We start from the raw sequence: 23,279 nt of genomic DNA, 5'->3' as shown, positions 1-23,279 counted from the left end.
TCTCCTTGGAATGACAGCCTTTGCATTTCGGGCCTATGGTGATAAAATACTGATGTTAACTTAGAAATGCGCCATATCTTTGCAGCAGAAATCTTTGTTTATCACTGATAAGCTTGCCTGAACCCATCTATGACACTTATACCTCTGTTGTTATACCGAATGAATTTATCGAGCGGTCCACGGTGGCCCATGAAATCAGTGACAAAAAAGGTTTCCTAAATCCCAGTTTCCTCGATCGGTACCAACTAAAAAGGCGTAGTTTATAATTTTTGCTCTTTTTTGCAAGGTTCGTGAACTGAACTTCGAGGGGAGATGTTAATGTTATGGTGGTAAGCTACATGTGCAGGAAAAAACTGATTCATTTCATTTTGGAGGCGGGGAAAATCCGCCGAGTTCGCTTCGCCAAAATACACTTTGTTATCAAGCCAGGTCAGTTCAAAAACGACAAGCCTCTGTACTTGTCTTTGTTGTGGCGAATTTCTAGAAAATTCTTATGAGGGAATTGCTTATCAATATTATTCAGTAAGAACTGTGTTGAAAGTTCCTTATGCTTGCAACAGACAGACGTAACTGATACTGTCCGATAGTTGCACGGAAGAATGTATTAATTACATGCCGAGGTTCATTTCAAACTACCGAATTTGAAACTTGATTATTTTAAGCGCGCTTTTCATTTCGAGTGCTGATAAATTTTGCCTCAACTCGTTCGATACGGGTTTTATAGCATTTACAGGCGTCAATTTAAGCCCTGCACATTCGTTGTGAACAAAATTAAATCTCTCGACTCAATAAACGTAAGTGTCGCATAATCTTAATCTCAGTCTCTTTTCTTATTTTTTCCTTAGCCTTTTTACTAATATTCCTGTATTTCATGGTAATGTTCATGCACAAATAATTGATTTTTGTTGCTCTTCACATTTTCAACATTTTGTAAGACGTCATGATGAGTCTTTGAAAAGGATGATAATACATGTCAGTAAGTTTCCATGGAAACTCTGTCGTATGACTTGATACGCCCCCTTACGTTTTTCATCGGTCGTTCAAACCCTTGGCACTCCGGATGTCCTGTTTGTAGAGTTGAGCACTAAAGGAATTTAATCTCTCCACCGCCACCGGCAACTCCACCAAGAACAGGACTTCGACGGAGCAGAAAATGGCGTTTTTAAAAAAACGTGTTTCTCCAGAGCCACTATGCCCTTCCACTACGGAGGGTGAAACTGAGTTATCGGACTCGTTGCCTCTCGACGAGAAAAGCACAGACAACTTTAATCATGATGAAGACAAGGGAACCACTATCGATTATCGTAATGCTAAGGAATTTCAAGAGGGACTTGATGGCATTCCCGAAGAGGAGGCGCAAAACGAACCCAGTGGTGTGAATCAAAATGGGAAATTAAGCGCTAGAAGCCATTCTTCAAAACGCAACTCGTGGTCCAACCCTGAGGGAATTAACTCGTCTGGACGACATCATGTTTGTGATCGAGTGATTTTGTTGGCTGTGTGTTTCATTTCCGCAGCGTCACTTTTGCTTACCGTGTTGATGCTATTTGGCATAGTTGCACCTCTGAATTGCGCCCGCTCTGGAGAAACAGGTATTTCCAATTATCTCCTGTGCATAACTTTATTCCAAAAAGAAAGCTATAGATTAAATTTACTAAACGAAATTTCCCAACTTCTTTTTGCCGAGAAGCCCTAAATTATGCCAATGCATGTGCTTTCAAATTTATTTCAAATTTCCTTTTGAACATTTCGACTGCTGCCATTTCGTGTATCTACGCAGGGATGTTGATGTGAGTGAAAAAAATCCTCGCATTGTCTTTGTTACTCATATTGTTAAAGGATAAATGTATTAGTCGAAAATCTAATGCTTTAAAAATTGCTCTAAAAGGTGTTGAATCCTATTGTTGTTTCGAAATCAAACTTATTAAGGATAACGTCATTTCGCTTATTTACTCACGATAGCGAAATAAGAATCCCAATAGACTATGGTTTGTTTAACCCGTCGCAGAGTCGTCCACAATGTTTACATTAAACTACTCCGATTTCTCAGGCCCCCAACGCAGATGTCTTTGTCATCTGATGGGCCTAAAAACTCATGATCAAATAATTGACAACCTTGGAGGGCAATCGGTACGGATTATCTTTGTTTTTAAATTTCGACCCGACACCTATTTTTGGACAGTAGCAACAAAATCACCGGTCCATAATGAAATAGTTGCAAAGCACTTGCTATTTACTGCTTGACGATTATTACATTCAAGACGTGGACCGAAGGCTTCGTCTATAAACAATCAGAAAAGTTCGCGCGAACTTTATTGACTTATCCAAGTCACGATCATTAAAGAATTTACATGGAACCTTACACAAGCGTTATATATTTTCTTTAGCAAATGAAAATAAAATAGCATTTTAATAGCTTCCAAGGTAAAGAATTGGTCATCCCATTTTTGTTGTAACTACTAAACAAAGGAAGCAAAAATTTCAGATTTCGATCATCTTGGGCCGGGTTTGTTTGCTAGCTATTCAACTCAAATCACTTCATTCCCAACTGACACTGACCTGATGCGTTACTTGAATGCACTTTTTTGGAATTGAGTGTATAACATCTGATAAAATTGTTATTTAAGGACTTAAAGTTTTCAGCAAAGGTTATCAACGGTAAATAACGCTATGTTTACTTGACGAATGAAACTTTCAGTCTTCAGTGTTCTGCTCGTGAGTAAACAAACAGTGTTAATTGCATGCTTTAGATTCTTCGAGTACCACGAGAATGCATGACTCTTTTTTTCGGTCTTCGAAAACAATGTTCCTCTGGAAAATTGCACTCCTTTTAAGATAAAACGAAATTTTACGTTACTGTGTGTAATTTAGTTAATCAGTCGTACATATTGTTGTCACCGAGACGACGTTTATTGAGTATTTAATTAAGTACTTGGACTGAGCAAGTCTGGGGATCAGTCAGTAGAAATGGGCCAAAAAACTGAAAGTTGCTGGTTGCGACTAGGTAAAAAGTCAAAGTTTACGGTAAATAAGGTCATAGAGAATTGAAAAAGTATTAGTACTGCTTTATTACGGCGGCAAGCTTCTTAACTAATGATTCCGGCTGTTTGCGTGCAAACGGGCCGCTAATACTGTTTACATTGGTTCATAGAATTATTAAATTTCCTGAATTTAATTATAGTTTTGCTGAGTCTAAATGGCATTTTTTTCTTAGCCAAAGGGCAAGAATCATATAGCATTTTAACACTTAAGATATTATTTAGTTTTCGTTCGGTCTGTTCGCGCCACTTTTTTGCGATCTTATATCAATAAACCACATTCGTGAACAACTGCACAAGAAGCTTCCACAACAAACAAAAGCATTAAGCTAGACTGAATGTTGTTTTAAAAATGTGAAAAGCCTTCCGGAGAAAAGTAAGTACCGTAATATCTACTCTGGTGGAGGTCGATATGCTGTGGTTAACGACTTACATCAAGTAAAGTGGAATGATCTTAGACGCTTATCCGTCTTTTCCCTTTTCCAACAGAAGCGGTCGTTCCATTACTGAGGCCTCCCGCGCCCATTAGCTAGTATCCTAATTTAGTTGAAAATGTACAAGTCAAAATGTCAGAGCTGTCCTTTATATCATGATAGACTTAAATTAAACTGCACATGCCTGAATTTTTATTGCTGGGGTTGAACTGAAAAGTGTGATTTGGTCTAGTTTTATCTCGTTGTTCGGCGGGTTCAAAGGTAGCTCTGTACTGTAACAAAAACAGATTGATTCAAACTTGGGCGATTAACTATTGCTAAGTTTCATTTGCCATCAGACGCGGCGTCTTTTCGGAAATTTCCTTGCGGGCCTGCTCCGACAAGTATACACATTAGCAATACTTGATGTCGCTAAATTATCTTCATCGCATAACTTAGCGGCTCAACATTCATTTCCCAGGCGCTTTGCTTTGTCTACTCTCGCTCACTACGGATTAAAATTTCGGCGGGCCTAATGTGGAACAAACCTGTTCCGCGTCCCACAATTATTTAACTTGACTTCTTCTTTAAATTGACGTTTGTTTCTAACAACTAAATACAATATGGTGCAGCACCACAGTACACTGGAAAAGTTGATAATTTACATGGACATGTCAATTGTAATTTACAGTATGTAAATCTTGATTTACATTCTTTGTAAATTACAATTTACATGTTAGGGTTTTGTAAAATAAAATTACAGGAAATTTACAGCTTTTAGTACAGCATGTAAATGTTCTGTAAATAGTGATTTACATTGTCTTTGTCGACAATGATCATTTGAAGAACATGTAAAAACTTGTAAAATATTTTACGCACTTTTACAGTATCTGGCTTTGTAAAAAACATGTAAATTGCTTTGCCGCTAAACCATGTGAGGAACGTGTAAATAATTCAAGCGAATGCTATAAAAAGTCTGGAAACGTTATGTTTGTAACCCTGTAAAAACCATGTAAATGAAAAAAGGGGGCCTGTAAGAAACATGTAAAAACCATGTAAATGAAAAAAGGGGGGCTGTAAGAAACATGTAAAAACCATGTAAATGAAAAAAGGGGGCCTGTAAGAAACATGTAAAAAGCATGTAAATGAAAAAGGGGGCCTGTAAGAAACACGTAAAAAGCATGTAAATGAAAAAAGGGGGCCTGTAAGAAACATGTAAAAACAATGTAAATGAAAGAAAGGGAGCCTGTAAGAAACACGTAAAAACCATGTAAATGGAAAACCTAGAAGTTGCACGGGTGCGACACCGCACTAACGAAGCTGTCTTCTTGTGAACTTTCCGCGCATCCACAACGACAAAATAAAACTAGAATTGTTACTGCACATGCAGGCGTCCCAAGCTTACGTCTCTAGAAAAGAGAAAAATTAATTCTCGGACACGTACGTATTTATTCATGAAGGACCATGAAAGCGTCACGTGTTGTGTGAGTTCAAGACGGAAAGAGCCCTGGTGACCGAGTTTGAACTGACGCGGAGTTAGGTTAGGCAGGGAACCATAAGGGACACCCAACGACCGTTTCCTCTCGAATGCTTTTCAACGCTGTTTTAGGCTATCTGGTGTACTTTCAAAGCTCTGTAGGTTAATTTTAGGTTGCGCAAAAAAAATTTATCTGTTCGGTTATTCTAGAGGAGCTTGAGTATTCTCGAACTTATTAGGGCTTTTTTGTCCATTTCCCGAAAACGTTAGGTCTTATCGCCTTTCCGAAAATGATAGCTGACTTTTTTTCGGTACCCAAAATGACATTTTTAACAATCCGAAAACAACAAACATTAAACTTCTCATATCGCGAAAGTTCGAGGTCACAGTTGTGCCCCTGAACCGCTGAGAATGAACGAAATATCATCGATTTAGAGCGTTAAATATTCCGAAACATGCACATTCTACAAGTATGATTAATACAACTAAGTCTGCCCTTACATGCTCACTGTTTCTTTGTTTTTTGTTTTGTTTTGTTTTGTTTTTTGGTGATTTCTACCGTTTTGTACTTTCATTGCCATCACTGTTATCCCAGTCCCTTTATAAAAGCATACCAGCCTTGTGATTGCCCGATCTCCAACAAGCAGGAATCAGCGGTCTTCATGTTAGGTACCAGGTTCTCTCGGTTCTCCCGCCATGTTTGGCAGTTCGTTGGAACTTGCATCGAACTCGAGCTCTGTTTTAGCGGGCCAAAATCCACTCTACCTTCGCTTCGTCACCGTGCACGGTTTCAAGGCAAAGTTTACCGTTACCCAGAAGTTGAAGATAGTGATTACAGGCAACAAAAACAACAGGTAAGCAAGTTTTGCATAAATTGAACGAGCAGAGTAAAGTAACGTCAAGATACGTATACATTTCGTTTTGCCTTTGGTTGTGAATGTGTCATTATCAAGGAGAAGTTACATTGCTTGTGGAATCGACTTTGGTGATGTTTACCTGCCCTGCATAAAGAGCTTTATTATCTGTTATTATCTGTTCTCGATAACTGAGCATGAGCATGCGACATTTGTTATTGGCTTATATGCACCTCATGATTCTTTCTGATGCATGCTCCTGTAAGGTTATGTTGCCCTCTGATGTGAATGCTAGTAAGCTAAAATGTAATGTGCCATCTTCAGCAGAGAAATTTCTCTTATGCTAGAGTAAGTATTCTGAAGTTACTCAAGTGTCTACAGTTGTACCTACATGCAAGTTACAATATGCTGTTATACACAACTGTACATGGACATTGCACCCACTGGTGCTGATACTGTAGTAAGTTAAATGTTGTGGTATTTTCTTTCACAAAAAAAAACACTATGATACTTTATAAAGAGGTGTACATGTACCTCAAACTGTCGTGAAAACTACACAGGACTCTTTTTTTTCTACACAGGATATGTAATGTGCCATCTTTAGCAGAGAAATTTCTCTTATGCTAGAGTAAGTATTCTGAAGTTACTCAAGTGTCTACAGCTGTACCTACATGCAAGTTACGATATGCTGTTATACACAACTGTACATGGACATTGCACCCACTGGTGCTGATACTGTAGTAAGTGTAGCTCCCGTCAACAACTTGAAAAAACATCTATTGATTCCATTATCATTGGCGACACTGTCACTAAACCGTTAGAAAGCGTCCGGAACCTTGGGGCCTGGTTCGATGCTCATATGCGAATGAATGTTCACATTGGCAAGATTTGTAGCAAGGCTTTTCGCGGACTATACAACATAAGACAGATCAGAAAACTCCTTACCGCGCAATCCACAAAGACACTGATCCACGCTTTTGTATCTTCGCATCTTGATTACTGCAATGCACTTCTATTTGGTCTACCTAAATACCAGATTGATCGTTTACAGAAAGTTCAGAATGCCGCGGCTAGAGTGATTTTTCGGATTGCGAAATTTGATCATATCACACCCGCTCTTATCGACTTACATTGGCTCCCAGTATCGTTTAGAGTTCAGTTTAAATTGCTTCTTCTTGTTTACAAGGCACTACACAACCAAAGTCCTTCCTACATAAATGATCTTTTATCCCTGAAACCAGCTACTAATTACGCTCTTCGTTCGTCTGCAAAATCTCTTCTGGTTGTTCCAAAAGTCAACTGCTCTACACTTGGGGATCGGGCCTTTGCTCATGCTGCACCTGTTTTATGGAACTCGCTGCCATTAACTATAAGAACAAGTAGCAGCCTCGCCATTTTCAAAAAGCAACTGAAAACATTTCTTTTTAAGAAAGCTTTTGACTTGTGGAAATAGTTTTAAAGTTTAGCATAGTTGTTGTAATAGTTTTAAAGTTTAGTGATTTCCATTTATTCATTTATTTTAACTTAATGTAAAGCGCTTTTGAGTATGTTTGTCTAGTTCTAGCGCTATACAAGTCTATTATTATTATTATTATTATTAGTAAGTTAAATGTTGTGGTATTTTCTTTCACAAAAAACACTATGATACTTTATAAAGAGGTATACATGTACCTCAAACTGTCGTGAAAACTACACAGGACTTGAAAAAAAGGAAGAGTAACTTGCCCAGGCAGGAAAATCTACTTGTCTTGGATGACACAGTATAGTCAATCGATTATTTCATAACAATCAATAGAAATTAGTCAATGATATCAGAAATCAATAAAAGGATTCGTCATGAGTCATCGATTGTGATCAAATTTTCAATAAGCATTATCAATTTTGCTGATACTAGCTTATCTTTTAAGCAACATTTAATAAGAAAGAAATGAACAAAAGATTTAAAGTGAAATATGAAATCATGAATACAACTGCATAAAAACATAACATTGTATCTCGTAAACAGAATATTTTGCTGGCTACATGTATCAGGGACTATGTTTTGGGGGTTTTTGGTAGTGCCTTTGAAATCTACATAAAAAAAGTTACAATCAAACACTGTGTTGAGGGACAATTTTTCTACAGTTTAGGTGAACTAACAAAGAGAGACCAACTTTCAATTGATTCTCTAATGACTGATAAATTTGGTAAAATCAAACTGATAACTTGAAACTTTTCTAGCATGTGAGTATGAATTTCTTTCAATTGATCTATAGCACTGATAACACTTACATTAATTTCAATTTATTGATTTATATCAATTTATGGATTGATTTCAATCGATTACCTTACCCTGGGATGGCCAGACAGTACTTTAGAGCCCTGTCACAGCTGTACATTTTACTTGTACGAAATTGGGCTCATACCAAATACATGTAGGTTTTATGTGTCATGCATCTGCTCATGCATCTGTAGCAGGGCAGGAAAAAAATTGTAAGTCACTTGCCCAGTGGGCCAGTCAATTTCAGTTTTCACTTGCCCCACTTAAATATTAGTTGCCAGTGTGGTGGCCAGTAAGGAAATCAGAGGACAAATGCGAATGAAATACACTCGGATTCCAAACTAATTCTTGCTTTCAACCTAATAATTAACTAATCTTTAGGTGTTAAGTTTTGAAATGGAATGACTGGAAATTATCATTTATCAAGCTGGCATTTTTAGTCAGACTCACAAGACTACTGACGCTACATTGTAATTTCACTTGCCCACTGGGCCACTGAACTTCTATTTTCGCTTGCCCAAGAGCAAAATTTACTTGGCTGAGGAAATCAGACCTGGGTTTTTTCCTGCCTTGAGTAGATCACAGATAACATCAAAATGTGGTAAAAAGAAAAAAATAGTCACATAAGCCATTACTAGAGTGTGTCACAAAATCTGTGAATTTTTCAGGTGTGTGTCACTGATGTTTTTACCACATTTTGATGTCTTCTGTGATCTATTACTGAACAGATGCACAACAGCATAGAATCTGTCTGCTTCGTAATACATAACAAAGAAACAAAAACAAACTTTTATGACATCATCTGTACCTTTGTCCACCAATAGAGCATAAGTGCACGTAAGAAACAATCAAATTGTGCCTGCAAATAACGACTTATTATTTAAACATTGTTTGATAGGAGTTTGATTTATTGTCCATGATTGTTACAATGTAGGAGATAGTGAACATTGAATAGTTGCTGCCATGGATTTTGAGTTTAGTTCTTCTACATCCTCTGACATTCAGTGCTTTCCAATCAGAGATGCAAATTTTTTGTCACACAGTAGCTACAGATGTAGATGTATGATCTGTTTGATTGATGAATATTCAGGGCTCAAAATAATGGCTGGTCAACGGGCAATGTCTGGCCAGAATGGTGACTTGACCAGCCAAAAACTTCACTCGCCGGTCATGTTGACCAGTCATGTCATGTTGAGACGGTCACGTTGTTCATTCTTGAATAAACAATCAAATCCCCAACTGTAAATCTGAGAGTTTTTATCCCTTTTTTATCATGACCTCTAATGAAAACATACACCAATGCATACATGTCTCTGTTCGAACGGCTAAAGACCATTCGCTTGCTGTTTGTCATGCGTTCAAGATCGATAGGAATGCCATTCAAGCGACTGGGGTTAAATCTTTTCAGAAAAATATTAAGCCAATCGTTAAACGGTCTAGCAGTGACTGGAACAAACAAACTATATTTGTGGGTTTAATTTAGCTCACATTATGTGTACTTGATTTTTTCGTAATATCTTGACCAGTCAGAAATGAGACGTGACCGAGCTAAAATTACTTTGGCCGGTCAACATGACCGGCTACAGTCCGATTTCAAATGTAACAGTATAAATTGGAATGATAAGAAAAAAAATAATAACTCCAGTGTAAAATTCGCTGATTGATATCATACACAGAATTTGCTGATTCATACTCAGACATAACTTATCTTATTTAACGAAATGTTTTATGTTACTTGTAGGATGAAGTAAAATTGAGAGTGGTCAATACATACATACTCCTTGGCATTGATGCTTGATCAGGAAAAAATCAGCCACTGAGAAGTCTACAGTACCTATGACTCTATAAGGGGTCCGAGGTCCATTTCTTGAAGGCCCTGGAAACTTTTTGGGCCCATAAAGCCATCTTTAATTGAGCTGTGTCTAAAAACTAAGAGCTGTATATGCCTGAAACTTCTTGTGTGAAGGAAACCTCTGTTCATATTGAGAATAAGCGAATAAAACAGCTCTGTAAGCATAAGATTTCAGATTTTGGTATGGCTTTCTGGGTGTGAAAACGTTTTGGGACCTTCGAGAAATGGGCCCCTGGTGCATTACAGTCTAACATGGTGACCTTCAACACTTTCTGGCATAAATTCAACCACTTTAAACATTATTTTCAATGCTTTGAAGTATCACCTACACTGTACCTGTGTTAGTGAATTAGCATTAAATTTGAATATTAGATTGCTAGGTTGATACTTATTGTTCAATACAGCAGCTATAAGATTTCATCATAAAAAGCAACGGCTATGTTTACATACATGTAGTACCAGAACAATAATTTATTAACTTATGATGTGTTATGGGAACTATGGTACTAGATAGGCCTTTCAATTTCAACAGGTCCCTATGAATTTTTTTTTTTTACAGCACAGTTCTTTTTTATCACAAAAAGAAAAAGTAAAATTTTGAATATTGTTTACAGTGAATGTTTTGTCAGGGGTCCAAAATGTTTGTCCTGTTTGGATTCTGTACAGTTTTGGAAAAAGAAGGAAACTGTGACTTTGTAAACATAGCCTAAAAGATGTCAGAAGCCTTGTTTTATGTTATGCAATGTAGTATTCCTTTGGCATGAATGTTTTTATGATGAATTTAAAATGTCAATCTCTATCTTGTGGTAAATGTTTTTTCTCCCCATTTTCTGTTATTTCAAAAGAACAATTCACTCTATGAAAAAAGTTGATCAATATTTCACACTTACATTGCAGTAATTTTCATAATAAGGTAAAGGTAAAGTCTGCATATGAGCCACGTGGCCCAACAGACTGGAGCTTATCCCGCTTTCTGTAGCAGGAAGCGACTAGGACTATTTCTACTTCCCCTGGATGAGATGCCAGTCCATTGCAGGGTTACCCCACCATTAAATTCGCTGGTACCCGCTTATACACCTGGGTGGAGAGGCACTGAGAGTAATGTGTGTTGCCCAGCAACACAACAGAATGTACCTGCCTAGGGCTTGAACCCGGACCGCTTGATCAGGAGTTGAGCTCACTACATGTAGCTACGAGGCCATCGTGCCTCCCACATTTTTCATAATAATTATTAAGGCTAATTTAATCCTACATTAATTACTTAGTAAGACAAAAACAGTTTATTCATTCATTTTATGACAAAGGTATTATCATTATGTTACATTTGACTTTGTGAATTTAGTATATATTTAAGACGGGTATCCATTTGCAAACAATTTTAATTTGGTAATACGCCTAAATTGCAAAATTTTCACTCGTTGTAGCTGACAACAGTATAGTTCTTAATCATTTTACTATTTATGAATTAAATAGATTTGAATATGACATGGTTTTGCACAATCTTGAAAAGGTCTTGAATTTTAGTAGTCTTCTTGAACAGTGCTTGAATTCGGTTAAAGGAGCTCAGTCATGGTATTTTAAAATATTTTGGCCATGCACAAAATTACATTTAAGTCGTCTTGTTATGGATAGAAAGAAAAGAAAACATGTTTTATTTGTTGCAATGTGTACATTGTAAACCTTATTCATGGCATATAAAAACTATTTGAATTTTACTGAGTTTGTTCTGATTGCAATAAATTTCTGATTCTGTATAAATTTGCATGTTTTCTACTATTATAATTAAGGTCAACAGATTTGATTACAATAAAACAGTACATTCCATGCATTTTTCTTCAGGTTATTATTTACAAGTTATTTATCGTACAGGGTTTCTGCCTCCCTTTTTCGATTTACATGTTATTTCCAGGCTCCCTTTTTACATTTCCAGGTTATTTCCAGGCTCCCTTTTTTGATTTACATGTTATTTACAGGCTCCCTTTTTCAATTTACAGGTTATTTGCAGGCTCCCTTTTTCAATTTACAGGTTATTTGCAGGCTCCCTTTTTCAATTTACAGGTTATTTACAGGCTCCCTTTTTCAATTTCCAGGTCATTTACAGGCTCCCTTTTTCGATTTACATGTTATTTGCAGGTTCTCTTTTTCAATTTACAGGTTATTTACAGGCTCCCCTTTTCAGTTTCCATGTCATTTGCGGGTTCCCTTTTTCGATTTCCATGTTATTTACAGGCTCTCTTTTTTCATTTACATGCTATTTACAGGCCCCCTTTTTCGATTTGCAAGTTATTTACAGGCTCCCTTTTTCGATTTACATGTTATTTACAGGCTCCCTTTTTCGATTTACATGTTATTTACAGGCTCCCTTTTTCGATTTCCATGTTATTTACGGGCTCTCTTTTTCCATTTACATGTTATTTACAGGCTCCCTGTTTCGATTTACATGTTATTTACAGGCTCCCTTTTTCGATTTACATGTTATTTACAGGCTCTCTTTTTCCATTTACATGTTATTTACAGGCTCCCTTTTACGAGTTACATGTTATTTACAGGCTCCCTGTTTCGATTTACATGTTCTTTATGGGCTCGTTTTTTGATTTCCATGTTATTTACAGACTCCCTTTTTCGATTTACACGTTATTTACAGACTCCCTTTTTCGATTTACATGTTATTTACAGGCTCCTGTTTTCATTTTCCATGTTATTTACAGCCTCCCTTTTTTTATTTACATGTTGTTTACAGCCTCCCTTTTTTTATTTACATGTTGTTTACAGCCTCCCCTCTTTATTTACATGTTATTTACAGTATTATGGCAGCCTCCCTGTATTAAATTTACATGTTATTTACGGGTTTCCAGGTTGAATCACAAGAAATTTACAGGCTATTTACAGTATTTGCAGGCACAGTTTACATGTTATTTACATGATCTTAGCCCTTTGCTTTGAAACATTTACAGTGTTTTCTTCATCATTTGCATGTTTCACTTGAAATATTTACATGTTTTTTACATGAAACCTCCAAAACATGTAAAAGGGGAAAAATCATGTAAATTAATCTTTACAGTCTCTTTTTGATTATTTACATGTTAATTACATGTTATTTACATACTCTGTAAACTTTCAACTTTTCCAGTGGTATCTACAATATTGGTTGTTTGTTATTGGAACTATCGTGTTTTTCCTGAGCCATGGGCAATCTATAAAATCTGTAATTTAACAAAATTTCAAGTTTGTCCTTGCCCCACGGTTGTGGTATGTTTTCATGTTGCCTACGTTCTTTTTAACTCAAAGTGTGCTTTTGGCGTATAATACTGCTAAGAGGACTGTTGAACTTTGATTGATCAATACTACCACTCTTTGACACAACAATAAACTGGCAAATGCCCAATCAGTGGGAAACACGTTTTTACTATTTTCCTGACATGACACGTTATCAACAAAAGTTAAAAAAAAAAATCATTAATTGATTTAATGTTCATATAACTCAAACAAAAAAGAAGAATGGGCATGTTGAGATACAACCTCAGTTAAAAAATATATATATTTACATCTACGTTGGGGATATGACGCATTTCCTATATTCAATGCTCTGCTTGGTGTCATTTGTTTGTTTCCTTTACCAACAGGAGGTGATCCCACGGTATCTAAGGCCGAGCATGCAGAACTTTCGAAGAATGTACAAGAAATGAAAAAGAATTTATCTTCTCTTGAAGAAAATTCGGTAAGCGATACAGCACTTCAATAGTTGGTTGGCACCTTAGTGCATTCAACTAACTTTCATGTTTATTGTTTGGTTAACTTCCTACGTTCCCAGCCCTCCCCCGTCCTGACCGTGCAACATGCATGTACTCAATAATCAGTTCCGTACTGATTTCTAAATGCCCTAAAAATGAGAATGGGGGTATAAGTACGATTTTTTGAAATCTCACATTTCAGAAGTCCATGACCATGGGCTCCTGCCCAGTTTTACTTGTGCTGTAACCTCGGTATCTCGCCGGAGCTAGTGCAAAATTTTGTAACCACTGTAACGACATGTAATAATGTGAAGTGGATTGGGAAGCCACGCGGGAAAGATTTTCCTCCCTTAAGACTATAATAACCAGCTAAGCCGGATCTCGTTTAATTGAACTAACAATAGTGGCTTCCCTGTTCGAAACCATTGCTAAGAAACTATTTGGAAATTTGTTTCTTTGTGTCTTCTTTCTTTATGACAGGTGGCTGCTCAACTGGAAACGTTCAAAGCAGAAGTGAGTTTTACCACAAATTTCTATCGACGTTGAAATTAATGTCAGACAAAATGTCATTGGTGTAGCAAAGTAATATCAATATATACGACCATTCGCGAATTAATTTCGGCAAATTGCTTAAAAGACAACAGTTTGTTGTTTAGTACAAATCGTTTTTCCTTCATATTTGGCCATCAATCTTACCGAATTCATTTTTTTTTTTTTTTTAAGGTTAAGGAATACCCCCTGCGAGACACGGCTTGCAGGTGTAGTTTAAATTGCAAATAATCTTAAAACTCTCTCAACGCATTTTTGTGATGTAAATTAAACTGACTTGAAATTCACTTGACTCGGTCCATAAAATTCGAACTCGGCCAATATTTCCGAGGACTTCACCCTAGTTTAAAAACAAATATATATTCGTTTCTTATATAATATTAGTAAACCATCAGGAAAAGCTGTGCGACTTGGGAATTAAATTCGTTCACCATACTTGCACGTTCTATTTCCTTTTGTTTTCTAAAAGGTACCTGTAGCTCAAAACGCAAATTGCTGTGGATATAATGAAACTATATATTAAGAGAAAACATAAAACCGTATTCCTTAACGTCGGTTGATTAGGTTCATTAACCATGAGTTGCACGTTCCATGTCGCTTTCTGCCATTGTAGTTCAGTACGCAAATTGTGCTGGATATAATGAAACTATGAACCGTAAGAGTCTACATAAAACCGTATTTTTAACGATGACTGTGTTTATTCATGACAGATTGCAGCACAGCTGAATGAAGTGAAAACTGACGTAAGTCTTTTTTCATCATAGGCCTCGTCACTGTGTCGTAGACAAACTTTATCACTTACCAAGCAAATCTGCTCAACCTTTGAGCATTAGATAGTTTCTCCTGATAGTTCACGAAATTGTATCAATTTTCACTTTAATTTGTCACTTCCCATACGTCTCAGCTTTTTATACACCCCAAAAAACTAATGCTGTAAATATAATTAGCCTAACGTATTCCCTTTATATTCATTCCTATCGCTTAATGTCTTATTTCCATTTTTTAATGGTCAGAGACAAATAGTAATAAAAATAGAAAAACTATTTAGGAAAGGAAAAGGTGAACGTCCGTTCCTTTATGGTAGGTTACAGAAGAGCTGGATAACGTGAAAACCAAAGTAATCATATTGCTCAGTTGATGAAGTACTTTGTTACTGTTAATTGCCACTGTTACTAATATGCCTCACTGGTTCACATGCAGTGCGAGATACGTGAGGCATTGAACCAAATCTTCTGTTTCAAGGTCATTCTCATAAATAGAGACATTTTTGGTGAACCAAAAACTTGATCGCGTCCCATCATTTTACAGCTTAAAGAGATTGAAAGAAAGGTTTTGACTGCAGGAAGCACTGACTCTTCAGTTCAAAATCAGGTACATATCAAAAACTAAATATAGCTGCATAGTGAAAATATATCAGGAGTTGTATGGTGCACTTATATCGATAGACAGTCTACTGAGTTTTAACGTTTATTTTTTACTCTGTAGGACTCAAATACTACAAATGTCTTGCTCGCGATACAGAAATCTTCCAAAAGAATTGACAACTTATCAGCTCTTTGGCTAGCACTGAATGGTAGTGTTAATACGCAGATGATTGACGTTAAACAAAAAATTCTACAGCTGGATCAAGAGGTAATTGGGGGAGAGCACAAGGCATAGAACTCAACAGCTATCCAAACTTACTTTAATGATATCCAATGTTTAAAAGCGAAGTAATCCAGGACCATTAAAACGTGTCAACATGCTGCATCTTCAAAGCCACAAGCGCGTAGAGCATGAAAGAAATCTTAACTATTATTATTCATTCCTGGCTAGCTGCGACATACATATCTCAACAGATCTCATCAAAACCCAGTCATCTCTGCACATAATCTTCTGCTCTGCGTTTAACGTTCTTTAAGACACCTTCCTTGATCTAGCGGAATTGAGAAGTAAAGTGGAACCTCGCCTTACGGCCAACCTGTTAATACGGCCACCTCGTTATTAGGACTACTTTATTCTGGCCCGAACAAAGGCTCAGTCAGTCACTTTCTTATTTAAAGAACCCCGTTAATACGGCTAGACTTTTGTGGCCTGTTGGTGACTGGATTTACGGGGTTCCACTGTAGTAATGACTTTGGTTCTGGTTTTTATATTGGAAGGCTTTATCGAAGGACATCTTGTGTTGCGCTGTCCTCAAGAATAATTTGTACAGCAAGTTTAGAACGGTGATGTGGATTCCTGGCCAGCTGTATCATTTAAACCGTATAAAACCTAGATCTACTGTAATGGGTAAAGTTTCCTTCGGTAGATAACTACACTGAAATATGTGAATTGTCAAGGCTAAAATGGTGAGCGTGTTAACCTCCGCAAGGACTGCATGTAAATGTAGCAGGTTTTTTGTTGAAAGCCAAGTCCAAAAAAAAAACGTCAAGTTATCCATCGTTACCAGCATCGACATGCGAGTCTGGTGCTTTATGGCAGCAGCTGGAACGGAGAATAGAGTAAAGCAACCCGACGCCAGAAAAATAACGCCATTAAAGATCCCTAGTAATTTGGATTCTGTGTCGATTCATCCTCGGGAGTCGGGAAACCAAGTGTTAGACCGTTATGATCTAAATTATATGGGGAAAGAACTTAAGGACGTTCGTGCGAAAAATTTCCAGTCGATAGATTGTTTTAAAATATACTTGCGTCAAGAAAAGCAAAAAACATTGGGAGTCATCGACTTCGTTTCAGAGACAAAGCGTGTGGAAAACTACCCTGATTTGGAAAAATTGGCGCACGTAATTCAGCATGGTCTACAGGGGTTTATGGTTAAAAATATCGAAGGTGAGTCAACGGAGGCAAACGATGTTAGTCATATTTTGTAGAAGTGGGTCTGTTGCGTAAATAAATGTTGCCAACGTTTTCACAAAACTTAACCGTTCAAGGGGCATTGTGCAAAAAGTTCAAACTTCTAATCGATAGATTTTCTTCATTTTTTTGTTAAACGTGGAAAATCGGTAGTGAAAATGATTCATCAAAAGAAAAATAGGGGTCACCGAACGTCCATGATCGTTAAATCCAGGCAAAGCTATAGCAATGACCATCTGCTCTATAATACTGCATTTTATTATTTATCACCCGCTCGATGCATGACGTGGCGTGTGAATTTGCGCGCGCCGTAAGGAGGCGCAGAAACAATCAGCGCGAACGTCCGTAAGCTTATTAAGCCTCACACTTGCCGGTTACATTGAAGTATAAGGCCAATAGCTAAGATTTGTAAGGGGTAAAGTCTACGTCAAAGCAAAGTGACGTCCCATACCGCCGAAGCTTGGGCGCCGTTTCCTTATCATTAAGATACTAGAAGTATTTCAGTCTACTTCCCTCTGATTGGAGGGCAAGTCCGCTTCAGGGTTACCGCAAGCTTTGAATTCTCTGGTACTCATTTATGCACCCAACATGTGCAGAAGCACTGTGTGCAGAAATTTATCTTTCCGAAGAACGCAACACTCCCTAGTAAGGGTTCGAAACCGGACCTATTTTTCTGGAGTTCACCGAACTAAATAATGGTCCACCGTGTCACCCATCTTTCACTCTAGGATCATTGACAACTCTCTCTTTTTTTCTTTTTTTTTTTTACCTTAGGTAACCAACATAAGCATTATAAGCAAGATTCCAGGTCCCAAAGGGCCACCAGGTTACAATGGTACACAGGGTCCTCCTGGACCACCAGGATACAATGGTACCCAGGGTCTTCCTGGATCTAATGGATCACCTGGTACCCAGGGCCCTCCTGGACCTCCCGGACCACCTGGCTCTGGCAATCTGACACTTTGTTCTTACGTAACAGGAGCCAGCGCTGGCAAAACCTTGGACGCGTATGCTAAAGCGGTCGTCGAAAAAGCTGAACCAAACGTAAGTTTAAAAGTAACTATAGTAAAAATTTTCAAAAATTATACGATTGTTTTCCAACGCAATGTAACGTATGATTTGTAACAGGCACGTTTTAAATCACTGTAAACTTTCATAACCGTCACACTGACGATAACGGATGTACCGTCGAAACATGGTTGTGAAAATTAAAAAAGTCGTATTATTTTTGAAAATTTCTACATTTTTGCTGCTGTCTCGACCATTTGGAACTATGGTAAAGTCTGGCTTTTTCCCTATGTAAGTAATTAAGTATGTAAGACTTTTTACCAGGGTAACATTTGACAGTAATAAAACTGATAACCTAATGGCCCTCAAAAATTAAAATTTGAAAAAGAAAGAAATAGTAACAATCGTAACAATATTAAAAATAATTAAAATAAAATAATTAAGCCTATATACATCGTAAAATATTTACAAAATATGACACAGGCTCTCAATCAACATCTCAAATGTTTAGATGAGTGGTCGGCACGAAACAAAATGTTTATTAACTCTCGGAAAACGAAGTCCATGCTGGTAACAGGCAAACGTTTGCGGAACCTTGTCGCCTCTACCTCAATAGATATTAACTTGAATGGAAGTAATATTGAACATGTTACTGATTTCAAACTTCTTGGGATAACGTTCATATGAAACCTGAAATTATTTAACATGTTAAATAATTTTAAACATGAAATTATTTATATTGCATAAAACATACAACAGTTTTTAAAGACATGTTTCGGCATGCTTATGCCATCTTCAGTTTAATAGAGTGACTAATGATACGTGACACAAGTTATATACTACAAAATATGAATAAATTATTTACAATATGCATTACAAAACAGTGGAAACGGAAATTACAGAGTTAAAAAGGTGTTGAAGTGATGTAACTGTTTGTTAAGGTCAGGTTTGTTCTTACTAATATAAAAGGCTTCTTTAAGTTTAAGATCAATAGAGCTATTCGCTGAGTCTAAGATGCGAAAACAAGAAGGTGTGTACATGCCCCTGCATGAAGAAAATTGAGAAAGATGTTTAAAAATATGCGAGTTTTTATCGCTTACTGTATGTTCTTTAATCCTGGTAGAAAAATGGCGACTGGTTTCACCAATATAACAGGAATTACATCCCGCACAAGTAAATTGATAAACTGCCATGGATTTTAGAGCATCAGGAGTACGATCTTTAAAACTGAACATATTCTTGATTTTGAAAGAAGTAAAAACTAATTTGATATTAAGATCCGTTTCACAAAAACGTTTAAGTAATTGCCGTAGTTTGAGTTCCGTTATTCTAGAGTACTGGCCGATAAAAGGAAGCTTAAAATAGCGTATATTGTTTTCATCATTAACGTTGCGGCTTTTTTGATCAGAAGGCTTGTTAAGATACCGCTTGAAGGTTTTTTCAATGATGTGTGAAGGAAACGAGTTACGTTTTAGAGTGTCCGAAAGCTTGATCAAATCGTTTTCAAAACCGGAAGAAGTGTTGTTGATTTTATAAGTTCGGTCAATGAGAGTACGGACAAGGCCAATTTTATAGCGAAACGGAGTGAAACTAAAAAAAATTGTTAAGAGACCAGTGTAGGTTTTTTTATGAAAAACTGAAAAACGCAGTCATGCGAAGAGTTGTCAATTAGAACATCCAAAAAGGAAAGTTTACCGTCGTTCTGTTTCTCGAAAGTAAATTTGATGTTGGGATGTTGAGAATTGATGAATTCAAAGAAAGACATGGCATCCCGCTCATTTTTAAAGACGCAAAAAGTATCGTCAACATAACGCCTATAGAGTAAGATGTCGGCCTTGTTAAAATTATTTAGCCATGTTTCTTCGTGAAATCCAAGAAAAAGAGTAGCTAAAATAGGTGCTAAAGGGGAGCCCATAGCTACCCCATCGACTTGATCATAAAATTTACCATTGAAAAGAAAATGAGTCTCGGATGTGGCAAATGAAAACAATTTCTTAAGGTCGGGTTTTTTGATGGAAAATTTGGGATGATGTTTCAAAATAAGGTCAACGGCAATATCGATAGTTTCATTTAGCGGAATGTTTGTAAAAAGGCTTTCAACATCGAAGGAAATAAGGAACTTGTTGTTAAAATCGAAACTCCTGAGCTCTTCAACAAAAGAAAAGGAATCCTTAACCGAATATTTATCAGGCAAAAGCGGAACAAGAAGAGAACTTAAGTACTTAGCTAAATTATAATTGTAAGCTCCAATAGAGGATACAATGGGTCTAAGAGGTGGTTGCCTATGATTATCACGTTTCTTATGTAATTTCGGAAGGCCATAGAGTTTTGCTGGTTGTGAACCCTTAGGAAATATGTTGCAATAGGTATCATCATCGATAGAACGCTTTTTCTTAAGTTGAGTAATAAAACGTTTAAGCCTGCCTTCTCTTAATAAAGTAGGATCGTTATCTAAAAGTTTAAACTTAGTCTTATCATTAAGTATATTAAAACAAGAATCTAAATAAACGGTACGGTCTAAAATAACTACTCCATTACCTTTGTCGGGCTTAAGAATTATGATATTATGATTGTTCCTCAGAGTTCGTAGGATGCGGTGTTTGTTGAGATCGTTGCTTGAAGGACGGTAGGAAGAGAGATACTTCTGAGCCAAATCAGTGATCAGTTTTTAGATCGTACTCCTGATGCTCTAAAATCCATGGTAGTTTATCAATTTACTTGTGCGGGATGTAATTCCTGTTATATTGGTGAAACCAGTCGCCATTTTTCTACCAGGATTAAAGAACATACAGTAAGCGATAAAAACTCGCATATTTTTAAACATCTTTCTCAATTTTCTTCATGCAGGGGCATGTACACACCTTCTTGTTTTCGCATCTTAGACTCAGCGAATAGCTCTATTGATCTTAAACTTAAAGAAGCCTTTTATATTAGTAAGAACAAACCTGACCTTAACAAACAGTTACATCACTTCAACACCTTTTTAACTCTGTAATTTCCGTTTCCACTGTTTTGTAATGCATATTGTAAATAATTTATTCATATTTTGTAGTATATAACTTGTGTCACGTATCATTAGTCACTCTATTAAACTGAAGATGGCATAAGCATGCCGAAACATGTCTTTAAAAACTGTTGTACGTTTTATGCAATATTTATCATTATTGCTAGTATTACGACCTTATGAAATTATTTAATATGTTAAATAAATTTTTTTGTTATTAACTTTATCGACTATTTTATATGTTGCAGGGTAAGAAGTTTCTTGGCGTTAATTGTGACTCGAATGACGCAAAATTTGTGACACTTTCGAGCAGCATATCTGGTGGAAAAAGAAAATACACGTGTACATGCAAGGGTACTCTAGCTAGTGGGGACGCCAAGATGTATTGTTACATTCACTATTGGGAGTGTCCAACATAAACCGGGGGGGGGGGGTCACCTGTTGTCAACTTTAACATTAGCATCAATTTAAGATGAAACGTGGGTTTCAGAATTTATCGTAATACTAGCAATTGAACAGCATTACGACTGTGGCACCTTATTTGCACAGTGATGAAAATACACGTGTACATGCAAGGATACTCTGAATAAAGGGGTCTCCGATATGTATTGTACCTTATTTGTACAGTGATGAGCCGGTTACATATACGCACATTTTTCAAAACTATTTACACAGAAATAGTGTGCGTAACCGTTTCATCAAAATACCTTTCGCCGTTGTTATGTATAGTGCCATCACTATAACGTATTAGATATTTAGGAACATTCGTAAGGAGTTCAGAAGACACACACATTAGGCCGTTTTGGTGTCTTCAGGATTGGACTGACGCAACCTTGAAATGGAAGCTGGTTACCTGTAAACATCATCAAAAACAAATCATGTCATTTGCATTTGAAAATATTCCCTACAGGAATAATAAATTCCTGTTTAAAGCTATCCATATGCGTAAAGCAGTTAGGGGACCGTAGCGGACTGTAAATTGAGAAGCAGATTTTCATTAGCTCTCCGGGAACGATGTGCTATTCCGCGAAGTCCATCTTTTGTGTTAAGCTAGTTTGGATTAGTTATTATTGTACAATGTAAAGGCAATGTAAATAAATGCTACTACCACAGCAATAGAAAAACGTTTTTCGTTTATTGAATTTACTTATTTAAATGATAGAGGACTTTTTCCGTGTTTACAGAGCCTCATCTAAACACGACCGGAGTAGAGAAAATTTGACACCGTAATGCAAACCCGAACACCCAACGTAACCTTTGAGAATTCTCCCAACCAGCCGACTGTTTAGATGACGCTGTGTAAACACGGGAAAAAAAGTATTCTGTCACTTTTATAGAATATTTCTCTTCACAACCGTCTTTACATACTCTCATTTAACCACGCCTATACCTATCGACCAATGAGAGGGCACATCCATGCACTATCTTTAAAAATATAAATATCCCATAACCAAAGCAAGGGAAAAGTTCAGCGAGGGCAACTGAAGTAGTTTAACTCAATACTAGTGTGCATGTAACTGTTATTATTGCACCTAATGCATATACAGATTGATTGAGTCAGTTATAACCTCCACTAAACACATTACAACATTTACACATCCACCGGCTCTTACGGATAGAATAAGGTCAATTTCGTGCTTAAGTTTGTGGAACTGGTTAGAATATGAAAAGAAAAGCGAGACTGTAACGATAAATCTGCCTGCGTTTGTGTAAAGGAGAATCAGAAGGATCGTGACTAAAACACCACACGAGTACATACGAGTAACATACGAGTACATACGAGTAACATACGAGTACATACGAGTAACATACGAGTACATACCAGTAACATACGACTACATACCAGTAACATACGAGTAACATACGACTACATACAAACACATACGGTAATACACGGGTTATATACTAATACATTGGTTACAAACGAATACCTACGAGCAACATACGATGGCAGGAGGGTAATAAACATGAAATGTACCATTTTTCTCTTTACATTTCATCTTATATTAATTACACGAGCGCAGGTCATGTCTTGCACACACACGCGAGCGCGCGCAAGTGCCACACACGCGCGCGTACCACACACGTGACTGTTCCACATACATACGTTTTCCCTACGCGCTCCATTCGCGCGCCACACACGCACAAACAAACCTGAGCGCTGATGTAATAGGATGCGACGTTGCGCGTCAAATATACACAGATTACGATGATAGTACCCAAGATTTAGCCCGTGCAAATGTCTCATAGAATTATTT

General features: G+C 37.0%; 1 protein-coding gene and 1 long non-coding RNA gene across 3 annotated transcripts; both read left to right on the top strand.

Annotated features, from left to right (window-relative positions):
* The first annotated feature begins 435 nt into the window (after nt 1–435).
* LOC149110720 (uncharacterized) lies at nt 436–22,145 on the top strand. The gene is made up of 8 exons (XM_089291187.1): nt 436–1,592; nt 13,518–13,612; nt 14,106–14,138; nt 14,885–14,917; nt 15,483–15,545; nt 15,660–15,806; nt 17,784–18,053; nt 21,270–22,145. The coding sequence occupies exons 1-8, from the start codon at nt 1,154–1,156 to the stop codon at nt 21,438–21,440; spliced, it is 1,251 nt and encodes a 416-aa protein (XP_089147313.1). The 5' UTR covers nt 436–1,153; the 3' UTR covers nt 21,441–22,145.
* On the top strand, nt 5,446–11,722 carry LOC149110721 (uncharacterized). Of its 2 annotated transcripts, XR_016207755.1 has the most exons (3): nt 5,446–5,782; nt 6,364–6,410; nt 9,784–11,722. It is a non-coding gene; the product is annotated as an uncharacterized LOC149110721 (long non-coding RNA). The 2 variants fall into 2 exon arrangements; XR_016207754.1 differs by lacking the exon at nt 6,364–6,410 and having other exon boundaries at nt 5,452–5,782.
* Nucleotides 22,146–23,279: the final 1,134 nt, after the last annotated feature.

Source organism: Orbicella faveolata, unplaced genomic scaffold, assembly GCF_042242905.1.
Source record: "Orbicella faveolata isolate gen_17 unplaced genomic scaffold, um_ofav_v1 contig_24, whole genome shotgun sequence".
In the NCBI taxonomy this organism is placed as follows: Eukaryota; Metazoa; Cnidaria; class Anthozoa; order Scleractinia; family Merulinidae; genus Orbicella; species Orbicella faveolata.
The sequence above is the reverse complement of the archived record's forward strand: the minus strand, read 5'-3'. Positions and strand labels throughout refer to the sequence as shown.

Bases quoted from the DNA above. Each gene is read 5' to 3' on its own strand.
- LOC149110720 (XM_089291187.1), top strand. From the start codon at position 1,154: ATGGCGTTTTTAAAAAAACGTGTTTCTCCAGAGCCACTATGCCCTTCC. The intron at 13,613-14,105 runs GTAAGCGATACA...TCTTTATGACAG, and splicing joins CTTCTCTTGAAGAAAATTCG to GTGGCTGCTCAACTGGAAAC. The intron at 15,807-17,783 runs GTAATTGGGGGA...TTTTTACCTTAG, and splicing joins TTCTACAGCTGGATCAAGAG to GTAACCAACATAAGCATTAT.